The sequence below is a fragment of the Leucopleurus acutus genome, assembly GCF_964270905.1.
Source record: "Leucopleurus acutus genome assembly, chromosome: 6".
NCBI classification, from domain to species: Eukaryota; Metazoa; Chordata; class Mammalia; order Artiodactyla; family Delphinidae; genus Leucopleurus; species Leucopleurus acutus.
Window position 1 is genome coordinate 25,672,597 of NC_139149.1, and position 23,051 is coordinate 25,695,647.

General features: G+C 36.1%; 1 protein-coding gene across 2 annotated transcripts in view; it reads right to left on the reverse strand.

The window, feature by feature from the left end:
- The window catches only part of DARS1 (aspartyl-tRNA synthetase 1), a 67,256-nt gene that overhangs the window by 34,340 nt on the left and 9,865 nt on the right, over nt 1-23,051 (reverse strand). For both annotated transcript variants that reach the window (XM_082840733.1, XM_082840732.1), the window contains exon 4: nt 15,389-15,491. In XM_082840733.1, the coding sequence (XP_082696859.1) occupies nt 15,389-15,491 (103 nt within the window). The remainder of the gene's footprint in view (nt 1-15,388; nt 15,492-23,051) is intronic.

Genomic DNA, 23,051 nt, shown 5'->3' on the forward strand with positions numbered 1-23,051 from the left:
AACAGGCTTCAAAGATACTGTTAAAGTTGTCAAAATAGTTTCAGTACTTGAAGGAAGTAAGCTTCACAGTCTAAAATAATGCACTACTGCGTACTACCTTATTCTTTAATGTGGTATATCATCACATACACACTGCAAACCTACAGTGGGTATCATGCATTGTAAAGAGATTTAAAAAAAACAGATACACAAAATTTGACTATGAAACATTAGGGTTGATTTCTTATCAAATACAGCAGAATTTATCCATTTCTTATCAAATACAGCAGAATTTATCTAATACTGGCCTCTTCAAATTGACTACTCAAGGTAAGGACGTAGGGGTTATAAACACATTTCAAAATCAGCACTGCCTAAAACAATCTTAAAACAACTTATCTGGAATTACTTCTTGGTTTTGTCACACAAATCAGTTTTTGGGGGGCAAATCTCACTTATACCTATTGTTTACTATCTTTCAGAAATGCTGAAGATCATGACAGAACTCTAGGTGGGAGAGAAGAGACTTAAAAAAAAACCCAAAAAACTAAATGAATGGCATTAGAGGTCCAAGGAAGTAACATGTTTCAAAAAGGAGAGAATACTTAAATATATAAATTATAGGGTTAATAGACAGACATTAACCTCATATATACACTTAATAATGACAGCTATAGATAGTTAATGTATCAACTATAGGGTTGAGCAGCTTAGCTATAGATAGTTAATATATCAACTATAGGGTTGAGCAGCTATCTACAAACATTTTTTTTTTTTTTTTTTTTTTTTTTTGCGGTACGCGGGCCTCTCACTGTTGTGGCCTCTCCCGTTGCGGAGCACAGGCTCCGGACGCACAGGCTCAGCGGCCATGGCTCACGGGCCCAGCCGCTCCGCGGCATGTGGGATCTTCCTGGACCGGGGCACGAACCCATGTCCCCTGCATCGGCAGGCAGACTCTCAACCACTGCGCCACCAGGGAAGCCATACAAACATTTTTGATAATTTGATTTACTTTACCAGTAAAAAAAAATGGGGAGTATGCACCTCAATATGTATATATTTTATTTATTTTAAAATTATATACATGTAAATATTAGCTTTAGGCAAATATAAACTTGGGGAGAGATTCATAATTAGCAATAATGATCCATAATTAGCAATAGCAAATCCATACTTCACACAGTTTTCCTTATAATTTCTATCTAGCTAGGGGAGTACTGAAATCTTGTCAGATCTGATTGGATTATCATTAAAACACCACCACCACCACCACCACCACCACCACTTCATAATATGGCTGATACAAAGATCCCACACTGTAAGTGACAGTGTTAACATTTTCTTGTTGTGCGTATGTTTTAAGTTTTATCTTCATTCTATAGTCTCTTGATAGAAATCCTTTGTCCATTTTCTGAGGGTCAGTCTGTTATTTTAATAAATATACTCCCCCCAAACCAGTTAGCCAGGCACAGTAAACTTCAATTGGCTACAATATGCTGAAAGTGAACCAGAGAGTTGGGGTACCAGTGTTAGCTCCTTTGTGTTACTGGAATCCTGCAGTCTTCCTTCAGAGGCCTCACATGCTATAGGTGACATGTGACCTTCTGAGATGCAATCCAAGTGATAGGCCCAGTGTTTATCTATAAATTAACTATTAGAAAAACTCAAATTTTTGCTTACATTTTTAGATCAAAAAGAAAGGAAGGAAAGGAAAGAAACAAGTTTAATTATTTTCTTTCCTTCAGTGGGTAATCTTGAGCAAATCACACTTTGGAGAACACTGGGATAGGGCATAAGAATCACAATGACTGAGAAAAGGCCATTGGTGCGGGTAGCTGATTTATAGATGAAAAGGAATTTAACAGTATGGGACTCTAGTCAAAGAGGTCACCATCTTGCATACAAATGGTGGAGAAACAGATCTGGGAAAGAAGTACTTCATCTATTTTTTTGTCACTGGGTCCCAGTGGGAGGTTCTGACTCTGACAAGTCCTCTTGGAGAACAAAGAATAATCACCCCCAATTCACACTACCCCTCACCAGTGAGGGATGGAAAATGGCAAGGTTTGTTCTTATATTTTTAAGTTATTTTTTAAACAGTGTTTTCTAAACATTATTTCAAAAACTTATTTTTTATTGTAAAAGAATATACTTTTTTATTAACAATTCCAATGTTAAATAACGTGTAAATTTAAAATTTTAAGTTCCCCATCATATACCCAACCCCCTCTTCCTATAATCACTGTTTACCATACTCCTCCACATTTTTTCTCATTTGCAAAAAATATGGAATGCATCATAAATTTTGTGTCATTCTACTACATTAGTTTTGTTCATGTTCTCCGTATTTAAGGTTGAAGAAGCAGTTTTATTTTTACAGCTCAAACGAAATTGATCTTAATAGATACAAATACCTAAAGTATAATTATTCCCATGTCACTTTGGCAATTTCCTTTTATGTTCCAGTTCCTGTGTGAAGTTAGGTGCTACTAACAATTTATAGTTGAAAAAACTGAGACTCTGAAAGGTCAAGTAATTAGCCCAAGATCACACAGCTAGTAAGATCATGTACTGATTACTGCACTCGACAGTTCTGTTACAGACTCATAAATTAGCACCAAATTTTAAATACTCCAGAATGCAACATCAGCTCACTTTGAAATAATGCATTCTCATTTTTAGAAGCTCATGAGCTGCCAGATTCCTTTATAGCTTATGTGAAAGAAACTGAAAATAACAGGCCCTTCACAAATAGTTTTCAAAATGCCCAAGAATCATACTGCCTTCTCCGGTAACGCTGATGTATCTTGATGTTCTGTTGTTGCCAGCCTCAACATATATACATCAGAATCTTTGTATAAAAGAGAATAAAGTTATTACTTAAAGTTATATTTAGCTTAGAAGAATTAATCCCATAAACTAGGAACTTTTGACACCAGATTTTAGACCTACTTTTTTTTTTTTTTTTTTGCGGTACGTGGGCCTCTCACTCTTGTGGCCTCTCCCGTTGCGGAGCACAGGCTCCGGATGCGCAGGCTCAGCAGCCATGGCTCATGGGCCCAGCCGCTTCGCGGCATGTGGGATCTTCCCGGACCGGGGCACGAACCCGTGTCCCCTGCATCGGCAGGCAGACTCTCAACCACTGTGCCACCAGAGAAGCCCCCTAGACCTACTTTTAAAGCACATATTTATCAAAGTTTTCAATACAAATGTTGAACTGGACAGGGCCAATATAGTTCTGTTTCTGATCCAATAGATAAGTACCTCATTCCAACAAAGAGGTATAAACTATCTAGGTACAGTTGTTCAAAGAGCTGCAATCCAGAACAATATAATAACCTCACCTATGTTCACCAACTTATCCACATGATGCTCAAGGGGTACCCAAATGCCCACCACCCTCTGGGCCTCAATTGTGGATGATATATACATATACTTCCATCATAGGACCTGTAACATGCCTCTGCATGCAGTTGTTTATTTTTGTCCTGTCCCCAAATTAAGTTCCTTATGTGATATACAGAGTCACTGAATACCCAAGCCTAGCAGAGTGTCTAGACTGGAGCAGGTGCTAATAAAAGTTTTCTAAATCAATGAACCTTCTTCTGAGTATTATTTTGATATTTACAGTTCTAAAAATTAACGTATAAACTGAAAATTTAACCTACCAAGTAAGTAAAATAGTTATTTTCAGGTGAAAGATCTAGAAAGGAAAGAAAATAAACTTGTATGCAGCTAGGTGACTCATTAGAGAATGAGAAACATACTTGTGACTCACAAGCTACCAATAAATAACCTAACCACAATGACTAATATGAAGAAAAAGAAAATAAAATACATACATATACAAATATTACAGCCTGAGTAAGCCTTTTATTCAGAATCCAACATCGCTATGCTAGGGGTGGGAGATGTTACATAAGCACGAATAGCAAAATTCAGTTTTTAACACCTGCACTTCAAACGAACTGTAGCCTTTTACAACACTTTAATTTTAAACTTAAAAACCTGTGTTTACATTCACTATAGTGAATACAGTTTACATTCACTATAGTCCTTAATAGCAGTCAATACAAAAAGGCCTACAGGGCCACCTTTAAAAAAACTTGTCTTGGGCTTCCCTGGTGGCGCAGTGGTTGAGAGTCCGCCTGCCGATGCAGGGGACACGGGTTCGTGCCCGGGTCCGGGAAGATCCCACATGCCGCGGAGCGAGTACGCCCGTGAGCCATGGACGCTGAGCCTGTGCATCCGGAGCCTGTGCTCCATAATGGGAGAGGCCACAACAGTTAGAGGCCCGCGTACCGCAAAAAAAAAAACAACACTTGTCTTTTCAAGGCTCAACCATAACTAACACAAACTACTCTGCTCATTATTTTTAAATGGCACTAAATAAACAATAATTTTAAAAGGAAAAACGGGATGACTTCTTGCCTCAGCTCAAACACCAGCTACTAAACATTAGAACATTAATGTCAACATAAGATGGGGATCCAGAAACACTGGCCTGGATAGGTATCCCATCTTCCTGCTTCCAGACAAATTTCATTTAAAGACCTCAAACCATTTCAGAGAACACAATTAAGAATCCGTTCTTAAAGATCTCTAGGGAATGAGATGTGCCAACCTTCCCATGTAACTCATTTAGTTGTTTCATTTCTGTATGCATTTAACCATAAGAAAATTGATCTTTCCAACAAACTGATTAAAATAATGTGTTGAAGAGTCCTGTGGCACTTAAATCCAATTAGTGAGTCAACTTTTTGGATTAGTATTTTGATGAATTGGATATTCCTAGGAAAGATAATTTTGGGAAAACTGACCCCATATTAAGCTTTAATGTAGCTCTTAAGGAAAATACTAAAAAGCTAGAAACTGCTAGTGGTACAATCTAGTCAGTAAGGGAAAGATAAACACCTCAGATTTAATATCTAAAGTAAATGCTAAGACAGTTATCTATTTAAGATATTAAAAGTGACCTCACAGTTTGCCTCTTAAATGATTAGGAAACCCCAGCTGGAACTATCTGATTTGATATTTTTAATAGTGGAGTCCTTGCTTTTTTCCACCTGGTATATGGCCAGAGGGAATAGAGTTAAATGTAGGGCCTCATGGAATTAACATATAAATACCATTATTTCTCCCACTTTTTTGTGTAGGAGTTCACATGTTTTAAATGTCCAGCCTCTTTGGGTTGCCCTTCAAGACGGAAATACCTTGAGAATAAATAAACAGTCCTTAGGCACTCCCCTAGCACTAAAGATAATTACAAGCATTTAATATAAAAAAAGATCTAAGACAGTATGAAAATTAAATGAGGATTAGAAATGGCCTTTTCCTCATGAACGTATTTCTAGCTATGCTGTTTCCTAAACCAAAGATTCTAGCAGAATGTTTAGTTGGCTTACTAACTAAACTGCTAGCCTCCCAAAGTGAATGTGTTACTAAATATTCATTTGAATTATCTCATGTTTCACTGATCCTCAAATTTCTAAAGTAAGCTAAAAACATCTATAAGTAAGAATTTTTGCTTTATTTAATAAGTAATAGAAGCCACTAGCATTTATATGTTGCTGTTCATATGCTGGGTTTTTTTTTTTTTTTTTTTGCTGTACGCGGGCCTCTCACTGTTGTGGCCTCTCCCACTGCGGAGCACAGGCTCCAGACGCGCAGGCTCAGCGGCCATGGCTCACAGGCCCAGCTGCTCCGCGGCATGTGGGATCCTCCCGGACCGGGGCACGAACCCATGTCCCCTGCATTGGCAGGCGGACTCTCAACCACTGCGCCACCAGGGAAGCCCCCATATGCTGCTTTTAATCATAATAGAAGGCTGATAATATATTAAGCAATGAAACTCACAAAATTTTCCAAATTTTTATTTTATTATAATTATACTCAGAAACTAAGGGATAAAGAGGAATGAGATCCTGAAGAGTTCAGTGAAACAATGAAAAGAGGTGGCCTATAAACCTCTATTTTCATTACAAAAGTGGAATATATTCTACTGGTCCCAGCTGAGGAATAAAAATCAACTGTTCTGCCACAAATACACAATACACTCTTTAAGCTTGGTGTTAGATTATGGGATCAAGAGTATATGGGGCAGGGAGTTAGTAGGGCATCTGCAGGGCAAAAGAAACAAAGAGACAGAGAACAGTGGATAAGGATGCAGTGAGAGTAGTTGTAGGAATGGAACTGGCGTTGTGTGAGGTCAAAAGGGGACAGAAAAAAACAGGAGAAAATGGGGAGATTGATAAAAAAAATACAAGCCTTGATGAGGTCCAACAGAAGATTAGGAGGCATTAGAGGTAGAAAGGTGGAAATTATGGTTAGAGAGAATGGCTACTGGAGTTTAAAATGAAATTCTAAGGGGCAAAATCCAAGCTGTGGCCACAGGAGTGAGCTGTCAAAGTGAAGCAATGGTGAAGACAGGGGAGGAAAAGTAAGGAATTTTAAGGCCAACTTGTTCCATATAGTCACTTGAGAACATTTAGAATGAGAGGATGACTCGGAAGAGGAGGAGCAGAATCCTATCAGCCAGAAAAATAAAATGGTTTCAGTAAAACAACCTATTTCAATCTTTGGGCTTTTCATGAACTCAAAAGGTTGGAACTTCTCTCCAATTTACTCAAAATAGTAAGCAAGTTTAGGAGATACTACAGCTGTCTATCCAAATCCCTCTCCCCTTCTTCATTGCTAACAGAACCCCACCCCTGTTCAGTATCCACACTTTCCCTGGCCAAGTGCTCTAAGGGAAGCTGAGCCCATCCAGCTCCAGAGAGTGAATTGTGTTTAGTCCCAGCCCATCCTGGGAATTTACTCCAGATTGATGGTGTCTTTTCCAGAGTTTCTCGAACTAGAAACTCTGAAGTCATTTTCCACCTCTTTCTTTTCCTCACCTCCACACATAAGCAGTCAGCAAACAGATAAGACGCTTATATTTGGACCCACTCACTGCACAAGCATCATTATCTCTTTTAAGAGTATAGTTTTGCTTTAACACTTGTTCTGAAAATGTGAATTAATTCCAACACAATTGATATATTAGGTATCAATCTGAGCATAATAAGAATTTTGTGTTTGCCTATACCAGATTTCACCTGTGAGAAAAACTAGGTCAATGCAGACAACTGTACTCAGGTGAACTTAGCCACACAGGAATACATAAAACACACACCCCTCAAACATCTACCTGCGTTACAAGCCACACCCATCCCCATCTGGTGGTCCAACTTTCCTTCCAATTTCAGACAGCCTTCCTTGTACCACTTGATAATAATTTCCAAGCTGCAACTCTTCTGATACCCACTTCCACTCAGAAACAGTATGTCTTTGTAAAGATAAAGTGAGAGATTTATTGTATTCATGTATTTCTCCACCATTCAATATGTATAAAACTATTCTATGTTTTTAATAAAATTAGGTTCTTTTTATAAAACTATGTCACTGATGAAGGTTGTTTTTGTTTTTGGCTGCACAGTGTGGCACGTGGGATCTTAGTTCCCCGACCAGGGATCAAACCCATGTCACCTAAATTGGGAGTGCAGAGTCTTAACCACTGGACCGCCAGGTAAGTCCCTGAACTTTTTGACTGTTGTGCTATTTACCTATTTTCTGCACAAACCTTAAGGTTTTTATTTCATACTTTTGCATAGCACAGTATTTTTTTAGGAATACATTTATTACAATAACAGAACTGACTGAATATTAGCACCACTCTACAAAAAGTTAACCCAAAAGGACACCCATACCTCAATGTCTGAGATCTCCTCCTTTGCTGACAACAGAGCAATTCTAGCAGACAGAAGTTTAGTTTGTACAAGTGTGTTACAAAGAGCGTGATATGTTAAGGAACAGTATCAGTTATCCATACAGCCAAGCTCTTTCATTTCCTTCCTGAGTCCAGAATCTTGGTAAAGGATAAATTCCTATTTTAAATTCTGAGTGTGGTCTTATTTCCACATCACTTGCATACACCACACAGCTGCTTTGTTGAGTGACTTTGTGTTTTACTTCTCACAGCAAGAGCGATAAGAATATGTATAAGATGCACTGTGTGGCAGTGCTGATGATGATAAGGAAAAGGCAACAGATTAAGCAAAAGAAGATGTAAACTTGCCTAGTGAGCTTTAGGTTTCATATTTATAATTATAGCTATCAAATATTTTTATATTAAAATTATTCAAGAAAAATAACTGTCTTTGCAAACATGAAACTCTACTTTCTAACTACCTTCCCCCCACCCCACTGTTTTTATTGCATGCTTTTTAACAATGGGGTGATTCCTTAGGAAGGCAACTACTGCTTTATGCTAGAGGAGACAAGCTCATTAGCATTACTGATGGTTAGAAAAACATTTCATTCCTTCTTTGGAACTGTTTTTAGCATCAATTTATGACAACACAAAAATCTTTTTTTATTACTTTATTATCAGCTATACTTTTTAAAACCAAAATTATTATTTTTCACCAGTTTTCGTTCTCAAAAACTTGGGGACAGTATTTAAAAGTCATTATCACCCTCAAGAAAAAAAATAGCTATCTACTCCTTGAGGATATATACCAGAATAAACTGCACACTCTAGAAAAGATACTTTTGAGGCAAAAAGCAACAGGGTTTCCCTTTTCCAGTCACCAACGTATTTCAATGACATTAAGGTTGTATTCTAAGTGAGCTACATATAATGTGGAGGGCTTTGAACTAATATCCTTATGTAATCTTAGAGAGGCAGGATGACACAGAAGCATGAGCCTAGAGTCAAAGAGACCTTAGTATTTTAAGTATCAACGTTCTTATCTGTAAAAAATGAATAGACAAGAAAAACAAAAAAAAGACAAAATGGTATCCACACCTCACAGTACTGCTATGAGGACCAAGGGGGAAAATGCAAGTATGGCACTCTGCAGCTCCATACTTAGTATACAGTAATAGTTAGCTATTATTGCTGCTACTGTTGCAATCAAATCTGTTATTTCCCCTGTACATGAGATAGGGAAGCTACTGGTGACCACTGCACTGAACCTTTACTGGGGTGCACCCCATAAATATAAAAATTCATGGTAGATACTGGAAAGCTTGGCAAGATAAAGTAAGGGCAATCATCATACTAAATTTTAATTGTAGATTAAGTTTCTTAAATATTAAAAATAATTATTTCACATGCAATAAAAGTCCAAGTGTAGGTGTGTATGGGGGAGCTTTTTTCCATGGCCTTTCATTTAAAAAATATAAGGTCACTGAAGAGTACCCCATCATAATTTATATAATCTACTCAATATACACAAGATAATGATGGGAGGTTAGCAGCATACGCTTTGTATGAATAGTGTTTTTACCTTTTATTTTACATTGTTTCAGGCACCACAGTTTTAAGCCCCTCAAAGTGCTTTTTTATACTAGGATGTCACAATAAAGGCCTAAAATATGTAAGAAATCCTATTCTATATTGATATATGCTGACTGTTATTATTAATAGTACAGATAAACTTGAGAGTTGGTGAAAGCTAGGTGATGACCAAAATTATAATTTTAGGCAGTCAATAGCTCATACATTTCAAAATGATTTCCATTTGATTCTTATTTACCCCCTTCTCCTCTCCCCCTCAACAATGAATAATGGTGAAAAAGACATATTCTAAGCTTTTCTTTCTCATATTTACATATTCTAATAGCAACAAAAACTATTAAAATTTAAACACAGAAACTTGAGTATTAAAATTTTTCAGCAAAACTGGCAACAAATTTATTAGGTTTCTGGTTGTCAGAAATAATCTGTTGAATATTACTGTACTCAATGAGAAATGAGCTCCACAGATCTACATAGCTACCCATATTCAAATTAATAATTTTAAAATCCTGGGCAAGGTATAATAAAAGATTAGTTGAAAAGAGGACAGGCTATAAAGTTGCTACATACTAGTTTTTCAAGTAACGTACCAACATAAAATGCTTTGATGATATAAACTAACAATTCATTGAGGCAAAGAACTCAAAATGCCCAAACATGAGAAACCATGTATTTGCCAGTTAAATCAAAACAGCACCCGTAAAACATCAATTGTGTAAATATTTTTTGAAATAATAAACCACCTTTTCACAATAAAAATCTGTATTCCAATTCCGAGACAGGCACAAACTTGGTTTATATGTCAAGTAACTTCTTTCAATTACAGTGAATTAGTGCCACACCTAATCTCAGGCTTTAATATTTCCCAGGCAAGTAGAAATAAAAATGTTCAAAGAAGGGTCTTAGCTGTAAAGAATGAAGAAAGACTAACATACAGTAAACAATTTATGAAGTCATGTGCCTAGTCAGTGAGGAGCTGAGTCTCTGGGCCACTCTTACATTCCATTGCCCATTGGCACGTTGTAGAAGTTAAAGGTTTAAATCATCCTAGTAGTTCTATGATGACTTATTTTGTGAACCCAGTTTTCTTCACCAAAACCCCAAGAATTTTAAGTTCAAAATAAGCTTGGTAAGAATTAAGCACAACTAAATATGGCATAGATCAGTGGCCTCTCTTGGCAATATCAGGGACCCTCAGTAAACACTTAAATTAGTTTTATCATGTTACTTAAATACCTACAAATATAAAACTAGTAGAAATAAATGCCTTATGGTTATAGCCCTTAACTTGAAATCAAAGCGAATTTTTACAGTCTTTTTTTTTTTCCTGGGCCATGCTGCTCACCTTGTAGGATCTTAGTTCCCAGACCAGGGATAGAACCCGGGCTCACGGCAGTAAAAGTGTGGAGTCCTAACCTATGGACAGCCAGGGAACTCTCCTCAAAGCGAATTTTTAAAGAAAATTGAAACAAATATTAAAAACAACAAAATTCAAATTAACAATATTAATTTAAGGTTTGTTAAAACTAAATTGCTGACATTTGGTTTACTGTATAAAGCTGTAGCCTCATATCCAGCTCTAGATTTAATTTTCTGTATTTTTATTTTAATACTAGTAATATGAAGAATGCTTGCTCATAATTCCATAAAACATTAACTTTGAAGTTGACTCAGGATAATTTGGCCTCATAATTAACCAAAGTTCTGCAAAGAGCAACCAAGAATGACAATTTAAATAAAATATCAGCTGATAATTTTATAAAAGTATCTTATTCCAGTGAAAGTTAATAATGTAGTATTGTTAATTGAAATTTGAATCAAATGGGTATCTAATCTGATAAATACTAGAACTGGAAATAGAAACATTTTTCCTTATATGGAAACTATTGTACTATTAGTTATATGCTGCCCCTATACAGATGAAAATAGGATTCAATAAATGTGCTTGAGCGGCACAGGCTTTTAAAGTTCATAATACTTCTTAACTACCAAGTACCACCTAGTAACCCAACTTGTCAGCATGTCACTATTCAAACTACAGTGAAATCTTCATTTGTACAGAACATGGATATCATCGGCTTCAGCTGGCATGAACACAATTTACACAGCAGTTCTCTGCTGTAAGTTAGCCTATAAAATGATATGGCATAGTATCCTTATGGAACTTTAAGATAATCACCAAAATGTACACTAAAATTTAAAAAAATATAGAAAACTTCCAATCTCCCAAGAACACATTTGTGGACCCCAGAGAAATGAAAAGAGAAACCAATCAGTGAGGATCATGAAGAACATGGGCTTAATAATAAGCTAAGTGACAAAGAATGAGGATTTAATGAGTAAAACTAAAGCCTTTAAAATAAGAAGTAAAATTAGAAAAGAGGTCATTGTAGACATGGAGAGATTGTCCAATCTGAAGCATGTATATTGAGAAATAGTGGGAAATAACAGGGGGAACCAGCAGGTAGAATTAATATTGAACATGGTTGGAAATAGGAAGCCATTAAAGATTTTAGATAAAAATAGCACTTAGAAAGAAACTTCTGGCAAGTACGGACTTTTTTTTTTTTTTTTTACGGTACGCGGGCCTCTCACTGTTGTGGCCTCTCCCATTGCAGAGCACAGGCTCTGGACGCACAGGCTCAGCGGCCATGGCTCACGGGCCCAGCCGCTCCACGGCATGTGGGATCTTCCCAGACCAGGGTACGAACCCGTGTCCCGAACCTGTGTCCCCTGCATCGGCAGGTGGACTCTCAACCACTGCGCCACCAGGGAAGCCCAAGTATGGACTTTTTAAGAAAAGGATTTTGAAGGATGAAGAAAAAAACCAACACATCTTTTTCCTAAAAGTTCTGAAAGTTCTTTAGAATTTATACTACAATTTCACTTGATTTATTATTATTTATAAATAGAGCAGGTAATTTTCAAAGTAAAATTTTTCTGCTCTTGATTTTCTTCTTTAAAAATTGGTACTTTGAATATAAGATCATACTACTGCCTTTCTAACAGAAAGGACATGTGCTTTAGACTTGTTACCAAGGAAGATCAGGATTTCTGAACTACCTAGAAGTAGAGCAAAATCACATAAAGACAAGCTGACTGACATACCAGGAGCAACAAATCATGTTCCTAAGAAAATTATCTTATCAACCAGCCACAAAAATTAAAAACTCATCATTTTTCACCATAGGGAGTCATGAGAATTTTCCTTTTTCACAAGGTAGCAAAAACTATTATACATTTATTGTTAATAACTCAGGACAGATACCTTAACATATGAGTAGTGCCAAAAGTTAAATAATTGTAACTTAAGTTCTACATGTTAAACCTATTGTATAAAATTGGGTCCATTTTGGGGGCTTCCTTGGTGGCGCAGTGGTTCAGAGTCCGCCTGCCGATGCAGGGGACATGGGTTTGTGCCCCGGTCCGGGAGGATCCCACATGCCGCGGAGTGGCTGGGCCCGTGAGCCATGGCCGCTGAGCCTGTGCGTCCGGAGCCTGTGCTCTGCCACAACAGTGTAACACACACACACACACACACACACACACACACACACACACACACACACACACACACACACACACTGGGTCCATTCGCCTGTATATAACCAGTCAAAGGCTTTATAATATGCAACAGCTCTATTATGAAACCATCTTTTCCCACACATTACTAATTATATAAAGTCCAGTTTTTTAAATGAACTAAAAATAGCTACATTGTTCTTTGCTTTAAAAAAGAAATCAAAGTCACAACTTAATTGTTAAACCTGAATTAAGATTAAAATCAGATCTCAGGAATCCCCTGGCAGTCCAGTGGTTAGGAATTGGCTCTTTCACTGCCGGGGCCTGGGTTCAATCCCTCGTTGGGGAGCTAAGATCCCGCACGCCAAGTGACGCAGCCAAAAACAAAAACAAAACAAAGAGATTAAAATCAGATCTAGATCTTGATTGAGTTCCATCCACTTCAAGATTATGAAATCCAGGTTAAATTATCTAAATTCTTCCCTTATTCTAAAAAAAAGATCACGCATACACTATCCCTTTTAGATAAAAGCCATTCTTTAACATATATTATAAGGGCATTAGTGAACTAAGTTCTGTGCGCAAGTATCTTTTCCAGCTGGTAAGCTTTGGTTGACATCTGATATGGTCAACTGCTGTCAGTCAAGTCCCAGGAGTTTCTGAGAAGATCCAAAATAAGAAATAACTATTTGTGGACTACTTTAACATGTCTGCCTCTAGAGATATCAAATGAATTGACTGTTCTCTTGATAGTAGAATGCCTCTTAGTGATTAAGGGTAAATGGGATTTCCAAAAGACTTTCAGACGATAATCCTTTAAGAATGTAATACGGAGGTTATAATGCAGTTGAACAAAAAAATATATTCTATATGAAATATCAGCTTCATATATTAGTTTTCAGAACCAATTTAATATATAAAAGACAGAAGCCATAAAGTTTGTTGACTCGAAGTTGACTTTTCCTCAGTATTTTCCAGTATATTGAATATAATTTAGCATATATGTCTGTGGTTTTCAGGGGCTCTCTGTGTAGACAAAGTTTATTTCTAGGGACCACATTTACTATGTCCCACTTCATAGGATACAGATTGACCTGAAAAGGCTAGGTGACAAATGCACCCCACAAGCATATACCCTTAAGGACTAGGTATTAAAACAGCAAACCTAATCACCAAATGATACAGGTAGAAGAGATGAAAGTGACAGTCTCTGGGCAGCAGGACTGGGATATAGGGAGAGGTAGGGCTAATGGTACTGAGACCTCTGAGCACATCAGTAAATTGATGTAATTCATGGCACTGGAGTCTTTAAACCAGAGGGCAGGTATTGCTATGATACAATAAAACTAAATTGGATAAATACATCTGTTAACCAAAACCAGTTGCTAAGCATCCATTATATGTAAACCACTGTGCTGAGGGAGTCAGGGAAGGCCCAACCATAAATTAAGATATTAAATTAGATGAGTTTTTAGTCTCCTTCTAGTTCTAAAATTGATAATTCTATCTATATTAACTCATCTTTGAAAGCATATATATATATAAATAACAGAGATAAAAATCAATAGAAAATAGGGAGGGTGGGAGGGAGATGCAAGAGGGAGGAGATACAGGGATATATGTATACGTATAGCTGATTCACTTTGTGATACAGCATGAAACTAACACATCATTGTAAAGCAATTATACTCCAATAAAGATGTTAAAAAAAATCAATAGAAAAAATGTAACATTTACTCAACTGAATTTCTTTTAAAAAATATTTACGCCTATGAAGTACTCTACTACTTAAAATTTTCCATTTTTCTGAGTCTTCTTTGATCATTATCATGGAAATAAAATTTCAATTAAATTGAGAAAAACATGCAAACAAAACTAGCCACATCACCAACTCTTATAACTTTAGAGCTCCAGCAGGCACAACCACTACACTATCTCTGTATCCTGCCCCTTGAAAATTGAACAAAACAATAAGCTTCTATAGGAACCCTGAGCCAGCCAATAATACTTTTATGGGGGAAAAAAAGCAAACTTTACTTTTTTTTTTTTTAAACCTTTTTGGTGTCAAAGTTAAAAGCTGTAACATGTTAGCGCATTTGTTTTACTTCTTCAGGATGGAATCATTTGCAAAATCACATTCTTTTATTTTAAACACTTCTATTATTTAGTTAGAAAACTTGTTGCTTAACATGCAAATCTCAAACTAGGGGAGGGAGGGAGGAAATGAAGCTCAACAAACACAACAAAATAAAGTTGCTTTGCAGTGTTGACGCTGCCAGGCTTTTTGTAACTCTACTTGAAAGTAAATGTGACTTGTCTGTATAGAGTGCTGCTTCAGCAGTTCCAAATGAATTTCAAGTCTGTGCTCCATATTTTCTCTTTTATAACTTTAATGTATTCAGCAACACTGAACTGACAATTTAAATAACTACATTTTTAAACAAAGGAAGCGTTGATGTTAATGCATGAAAATGGTCCAAAGCCCTGGGAGCCCCGGTTCCCACCACTGTTTATTCTGACAACAGGATATAATTGCTTACTTACTTGGCAGCAAATTTAACCATCTGCTTGCTTGCGTGGTCTCCCACGGCTGCAAGAGCCTGGACATTAAACTGCTGCTGACGTAGGACTAAGAAGCACTGCTTCCCTGAAGAAGACAGAAAGTACGTAAGGGTATTAAGGACATGCTACTTCAGGTTTTACAAAGAAGAAAAATGCTTCTCTACTTTATAATTGGGCCCAAATCTACTATCCCCAGCAGGGACATACACATAGGTATCTGGCTTTGACAGCCAAAATTCCCATACTCAGTTAACAAGCTTTAAAGAAACCCAAGTTTCTCCTACGCTTTTAAAATGCTTGTTATGAGGATGTAGGCAAAGCACCAATTTCAAAAAATATTATCAACCAAGAAAATTATTTTGTCATTGTAGGGACTTATTAAACAAATTTCAAGTAACTTCAGATCACTTTCAACATTCATTCAATAGCTAGTATATTCTACAGGCAAAGGTACTATGCTAACCATCATAAGAGCCTCAATGATGCAACCATAAAAGTAGTAATAAAGTGCTTAGTCACAAGAACATAAACATTCTACGGGGGTGGTTCATTTTATTTCCTACCAAAGTACATTTCAAAGAGCATTTAGAATAACAGGCTAGCTTATTTCCTGTTCTATTTTTCTCATTTTTCCTTTATCGTCTTCCTAATTCTTCATCCTTTATAATAGTTCCACTTTTTTTTTTACTCCAAGTAGTTTTTTTTTTTAATTAAAAAAAATTTTTTATGTTTTTGGCTGTGTTGGGTCTTCGTTGCTGCGCAGGGGCTTTCTCTAGTTGCAGCAAGCGGGGACTACTCTTCGTTGCGGTGCGCGGGCTTCTCATTTTAGTGGCTTCTCTTGTTGTGCAGCACGGGCTCTAGGCACGCGGACTTCAGTAGTTGTGGCACACGGGCTCAGCAATTGTGGCTCGTGGGCTCTACAGCGCAGGCTCAGTAGTTGTGGCACGCAGGCTTAGCTGCTCCGCAGCATGTGGGATCTTCCCAGATCAGGGCTCGAACCCGTGTCCCCTGCACTGGCAGGCGGATTCTTAACCACTGCACCACCAGGGAAGCCCTACTCCAAGTAGTTTACTTTGTCTATAAAAGATCATTCTCTTTATGCCCTATAACTAGTTTAATTTCTACATAATACTGGGCCTCTTGACTCCCCCTCCTTTCATAAGCAACTGTCATGCCTTATTCTTAACCTTTTGAAAAATAATATTCATAACAGATCCAGTCACTCACCATCTTTGTGACAGGTCTTTTCTCCAAAGTATATCCTTTTTAAAAGTCTCTGATCAAGTTTTAGGAAACTACTTCCTCATAAAACATGTTAAATCTTTTCCAGACCACTTTTTTCATCAGATTGTCTTTCAAAACGTCAAAAGGTTTTGTTGTTTAAACTGAGAATTATTTTTACACTGAGAATTAGCTTTGCCTCCCCTGGTCCCACCAAAAAAAAGCAAAAACGTAAGCAAACTTATAGTTAATACTTTCAACATACAGTTTTGAAATGCAAATCTGAGAGCAACTGTGAGGTTAAAAAAAGGTTGCAAACAGAGTGCCAAGACAGACACAATCTATGGACTTCCAAGTCATATATGATTGACATATTTTTACCACTAAATAGATTTTATTTTCCCTTTCCTTTGGAGTATGATCCAGTCACTAAGTAAAATCTTAAAAAAGAAAGTTACATGAACTGAACAAGTTCAAAGGGATTTTAAGATGCTGAATGGATAGAGAAATCTGCAAATGAATCAAATGACATTATCCCAAGAACTACTGAAACCACAGCCAGATATTAGCCCACTTAGAACAGAATGTTAGCATGAAATGGAAGGTAACGTGCATGATTTAGTAAGTACTTTAGCTGCTCTAATAGTGCAGACAGAGGAAGCACTGACCTGGCTGCACTACAAAGCAATCTTGTGATGAACTCCAGTGCTACACAAAGAACTTGAGAGAGAATGGAGGGCTCTATAGTACTTATAAAGGGTGAGCACAGGAAAATATCTTTAGGTCAGCACTAAGGGATGACATTTAGTTTAAGGGTTTGGTAAAGAGTAAAATCTTTTTAATCAAAAGACATAGGATCATATCCTATCATTTCCTATGAAGGGGCCTATTGGAAAATATTAAACTAATTATGTCTCAGTTCTTCATCTGCAAAATGGGAGAAAATAACAGTATATTACTCATGGGGTTTTCTTGAGTTTTCATTTATAATCTTGAAGATTATATAAGTAATAAGTTTAGAGTTGTGACAGATACCCAATTAATGTTAACTGTGAATTAATGTTATTAATTAATATTAATCGTTATTACTATTACTAATAGCACCACTGCCACTGCCACCTACTTATCTGAAGACTGATGACCATTTCTGTTTCACAGCTGAATTACTACGTCCAAAAACTATGGTGGGTGCTGGGAACACAAAGTAAATATTTGTGACACTCATGACAGACTATTACGTGAAAATAGTGATAAAGCCATACAAAGAGTACAATCATAACTTTTCATAAGAAAGATATTAAAATTGACTGTGTAAGAAAAAACCATCAAAATGTGAAGTTGATAGTATAGGAAGAAAAACACCAAAATGTGGCTACTAATGGATGGGGAAATCACAGGGAATTATTCTGTTCTTCATATTTTCTGAACATTCTACAATAACCATGTACTACTTTCCAAATCAGAAAAACTATTTTTTAAGAGAACAATACAAAGAGGTAGGTACAAAAGAAACGTAAGGGTTGAAAGAAAATCGTGGCCATGTTCCAGATTCAACACAAGCAGTGAGTAGAACCTGGGAAGTTCAAGAGGCTAAACATAGAAGCAAATGCACTCCTAAGACCTGACATGCCTGCTAGGGAAAAGAAATCATGAAATCAATGGTTATGGGTAAAGTAAAGAATGTTCACTGTTCTCTTTTAATGTTTAATGTGTTTATTGTATGTAATTCTAAAAATTAAACCTTATTTTTTTAAAAAGCCAATAGATGGGAGGAAAAGGGTGGAGAGGTGAGACCTCAGCATATTATATTATAAACCTACAGTAAGTGAAAATGTACAGAAACAGCCAGATTAATGCAGCATAAGAAAGAAGTGAGAACAGACCCTATTAGAGCAAAGAGATTCTAATTCTAGATGGCATTCAGGAGATAAACTAAAAAACTGAGTAAAAACTGGAACTGAATATCAAACTGTACAATAGAAAAGGGGAGGACTTTCTAAGTAGAGCAAAAAAACCACTCTGGGAAAAATATATATAATTGCTGAATGACACATAGCCTATATGAGTTAATATCTTTAATACATAAAGATCTTAAAGATGTATGAGTAAAGAACACTGAGATCCCAATAGATAAATGGGTAATGGACTAGAACAAATACTCTAAAAGAAAAAGAAAAAAACGTAGTAAGTAAACATAAGGAGAAAAATATTACTGGAAACAAAAGTAATGCAAGTTGAAGCAAACAATGATGATGACACATTATACCGCTCATACAAGTAAAGATTTAAAAATATACAATATCATACAATGCTTGGGAGAATTAAGTGAAAACCGTTCCTTCATAACTTGTTGATAACAAGGTAAACTTGTACAATGCTTTCAGAGATCAATTTGGCAGTGGGCATTAAAAATGGGCTTAAAATGTTCTCTGATTCAAGAAATACATTTCTTAGAATATATGTTAAGGAAATTAAGTATGGAAAGTCTTAGTGACAAAGATGTTCATAAAAGAACTATTTAAATAAAAGAACTGAGGTTCTATTATTACTCTCTATTTATGTAGTCTTCAGTACTGCAACAGATGTGAACTCCAGTGCTATGGTCCCAAGATTTCCGTGTTCAAAGCACTTCTAAATACTAGAATCTTGAGATTTCCCTGGTGACACAGTGATTAAGAATCCACCTGCCAATGCAGGGGACATGGGTTCGAGCCCTGGTCCGGGAAGATGCCGTGGAGCAACTAAGCCCGTATGCCACAACTACTGAACCTGTGCTCTAAAGCCCGTGCACCTAGAGCCGGTGCTCCGTAACAAGAGAAGCCACCGCAGTGAGTAGCCCCCATTCACCACAACTAGAGAAAGCCTGTGCGCAGCAATGAAGATCTAACGCAGCCAAAAATAAATAAATTTATTAAGAATAAATAAATAAATACTAGATCCTTGATGGTACACTCAGAAAGACTTTTAAAAGACTTAAAAAATTAGTACTGGTTTCCTGGTAAACAGAGCTGTCCACTCAGACTACCTCTTATCAAGTATTTTTGACACCAAGTTCTTGAAAGGTGTTAGTAAACAAAATTGTTCTTTGTCTCTGGTCGGTGATACACTGTAATTCAATGTCTTGCAAGGCATTTTCTTACAGACATTGGTGAGTGATAACAAGGGGCAGTGTGTGTGTGTGTGTGTGTGTGTATGTGTGTGTGTGTGTGTGTGTGTGAGAGAGAGAGAGAGAGAGAGAGAGAGAGAGAGAGAGATCCCTTTTATGTAAATTTAAAAAACAAAGGATATGCTCATATTTGTAAATGCACTTTTTCCTGAAAGAATACACAAGAAACAACAGTGGCTATTTTGGGGGGAAACAGATTGTGATCTGACAGAGGAGCTAGATTTGTGAGACTTCTATTTGTCCTCTTTTTTTTAAAATTGAAGCATAGTTGATTTACAACACTGTATTAATTTCAGGTGTACAGCAAACTGATTCAGTTACATGTATGTATTTTCAGATTATTTTCCATTATAGGTTATGTATAAGATATTGACTATTGTTTCCTGTGCTATACAGTAAATTCTTGTTGTTTATTTTATATATAGTAGTGTGTATCTGTTAATCCCATGCTCCTAATTTATCCCTCCTCTCATTTCCCCTTTAGTAACTGTTAAGTTTGTTTTCTATGTCTGTGAGTCTGTTTCTGTTTTGTAAATAAATTCATTTGTATTTTTTTTTAGATTCCACATATAAGTGATATAATATTTGCCTTTCTCTGTCTGACTTCACTTAGTATGATAACCTCTAGGCCCATCCATGTTGCTGCAAATGGCAATACTTTATTCTTTTTTTATGGCTGAGTACTATTTTATTGTGTGTGTGTGTGTGTGTGTGTGTGTGTGTGTGTGTGTATGTGTTGATATATATATATGTATTGGCACATCTTCTTTATCCGTTCATCTGCTAATGGACACTTACGTTGCTTCCATGTCTTGGCTACTGTAAACAGTACTGCTATGAACATCGGGGTGCATGTATCTTTGCGAATTAGTTTTCATCTTTTCTGGATATATGTCCAGGAGTGGGATTGCTGGATCATAATGTAGCTCTATTTTTCATTTTATATCTTTCTATATATAGGAAGTTAATTTTTACTATAGCCATATATTGTTTTTTATTCTAAGGAGCAATTATGTAATTTCTCAGTTTAGCAAAAAGTTCTCACTGCTTAAGTTAGTAAAGGAACATTATAAGACATGTTAATCATCTGCTACGTATTATTCATCTTTCTTCATGGAACTCCCCAATCAGGAGAGAGTTTACAGAAAAGAAATGAAACTCAATGTTCAAAACAGCTGAATGAATTCACCGCTTTTAGGTATCTTAAATTTAAATCCTTAGCAGTTAAAAATTCGTGTTGCATTTTGAGTCGTTTTTAAAGAGGCAGTTTATTTCTTAAATTTACGCAAGAGGTCTGTTTTAGAAAAATGTAAAGTTGGAAACCTTCCTTTACAGCACCAGGTGCAATCTTTATTTCTAAGCTGAAGAACAAACATGGTAGGTTGCCAGAACAAAAAAGTTTACTCTCATCTCCATTTTGGTGATGGCTCAGTAAGGAAGTAAGCCTTGGTGGGAGAACTAGTTATCAAAGATGTGAGGCAATCTTATGTTTTCATCTCTTCCTACTGTCTTTTAGCTTGCCAAGCTCCTGAATTTATTATTTAGATAATGTACCTTCACTTCCTAATAACCAAGATTAACATTTTCCTTCATCGCTTATGTTAATCAGTTATGGAATAAACAGCAAAGACCTAAATGTTTTAAAGTAGTTTCCATTTGTTATTTTCCCTGAAATATTCTTGTATGGCTATAAGTTGATGTTCTGACCTTTGGTATTAAAAATCCTAAACTATCTGACTACCTAAATAAAGTAGCTATTTTGGAAGTATATGTTAAGTTTTTAGGAAGAATAGTATTGAAATAGAATTATCTTGTGCCAATGACTTCCATGTAGTATGTATAAAATTTGAAAGGAACCGTAGATATTTCAATTACTTTTTCAATATGCTCATAAGCTTTCACAATCGAAAGAAAGTAATGTTAAGGTATCATTAAGAGTTAAAAATTTCTCCTTGCTCCTATATAAAACTCTTGATTTTATGGGTGTGAAGCATAAACCTATTGTAAGAAATCTGATTTTTAATCTTTAAAAATGTGTAAAACACTGCCCTTAATTTGAGGAGAAATATACAGATATTTGTTATATAAACAGACTAGGTTTTGTTTTTTTTGCTTAACAGGATTCTAGTTGTCATACTTTTGACACTATGATTTTGACACTTTCATTTCCTTATTCATGGTTTTTTCAGAACTTTGCTTTACTTGCAATTGCCAGCATAGGTTGTCTGTCCAAGTCCAATTTTAATGTGATACTACTTCTGGAGTTAGAACACATGAATGATTCCAAATAAGTCATATTTATTGGTATAATTTTTTCCATGTAAGGAAGAAGGGAGTAGCAGCAATCAGGGTTCTGCAAACTCAAAGATTTTATTCATTTTTTCAGATAATCTTCTTTGGCAGAAATAAAAAACATTGACAATCATTACTGGCAAGAATGTGGAGAAAGTGGTACTGTCACATACTTGTGGGAGTATCATTGAGTATAGCTTTTTTGGAGGGTAATCTGGTATTGGAAAATTTTAATATGCATATGCCCACCCTTCAACCCAGCAATTTCACTTCTAGATATCTATCCTACAGAAACACTGCCTTATGTAGATCTATAACTAATATCATGGAAGTATCTCCAAGAAACACTGTTAATTGAAAATAAAAAAAGTTGCAGAGTAACATGTAAAAATACGGTATCATCCACATAAAATAAGACAAAACACACACAAAACAAAGAACCTTTATGTATTTGTGTGTGTGTGTGTGTGTGCACATATGTGCATTAAAAAGAAAGATTTTTGGAAAGACAACGAACAAATTATTAAGAATTAATAGAAAAGGCTGGGACAAAAGATAGGCAGTAGAGAAGAAAAAGGAATATAATTTCTGTACTCTGAAAAATTCATGTGAAAATACTTTGTATTACTTGGGTAACTTACAACTTAAACACACATACACATACATACAAACTTAAAAACAAAGTAGAATTTTCCAAGTAAAAATTATGAAAACCAGATTAATGCAAAATTCCAAAAAAAACATATTATTGAAACTTAGCTAAAAGAATACTACCCACACCTTTACCAAATTCAGTTTATTCCAAGAATCCAAAAATGGTTCAATGTTAAGAAATCCATTATTGTAAATCACTAGAATTACATACAGTTGATTCTTGCTATTTGTGGTACTTATGTTTTATAAAGTCACCAGAACAATAAATTAGCAAATATTGAGCCATTGCTCCTAGGGGAAATATAGGGTGAG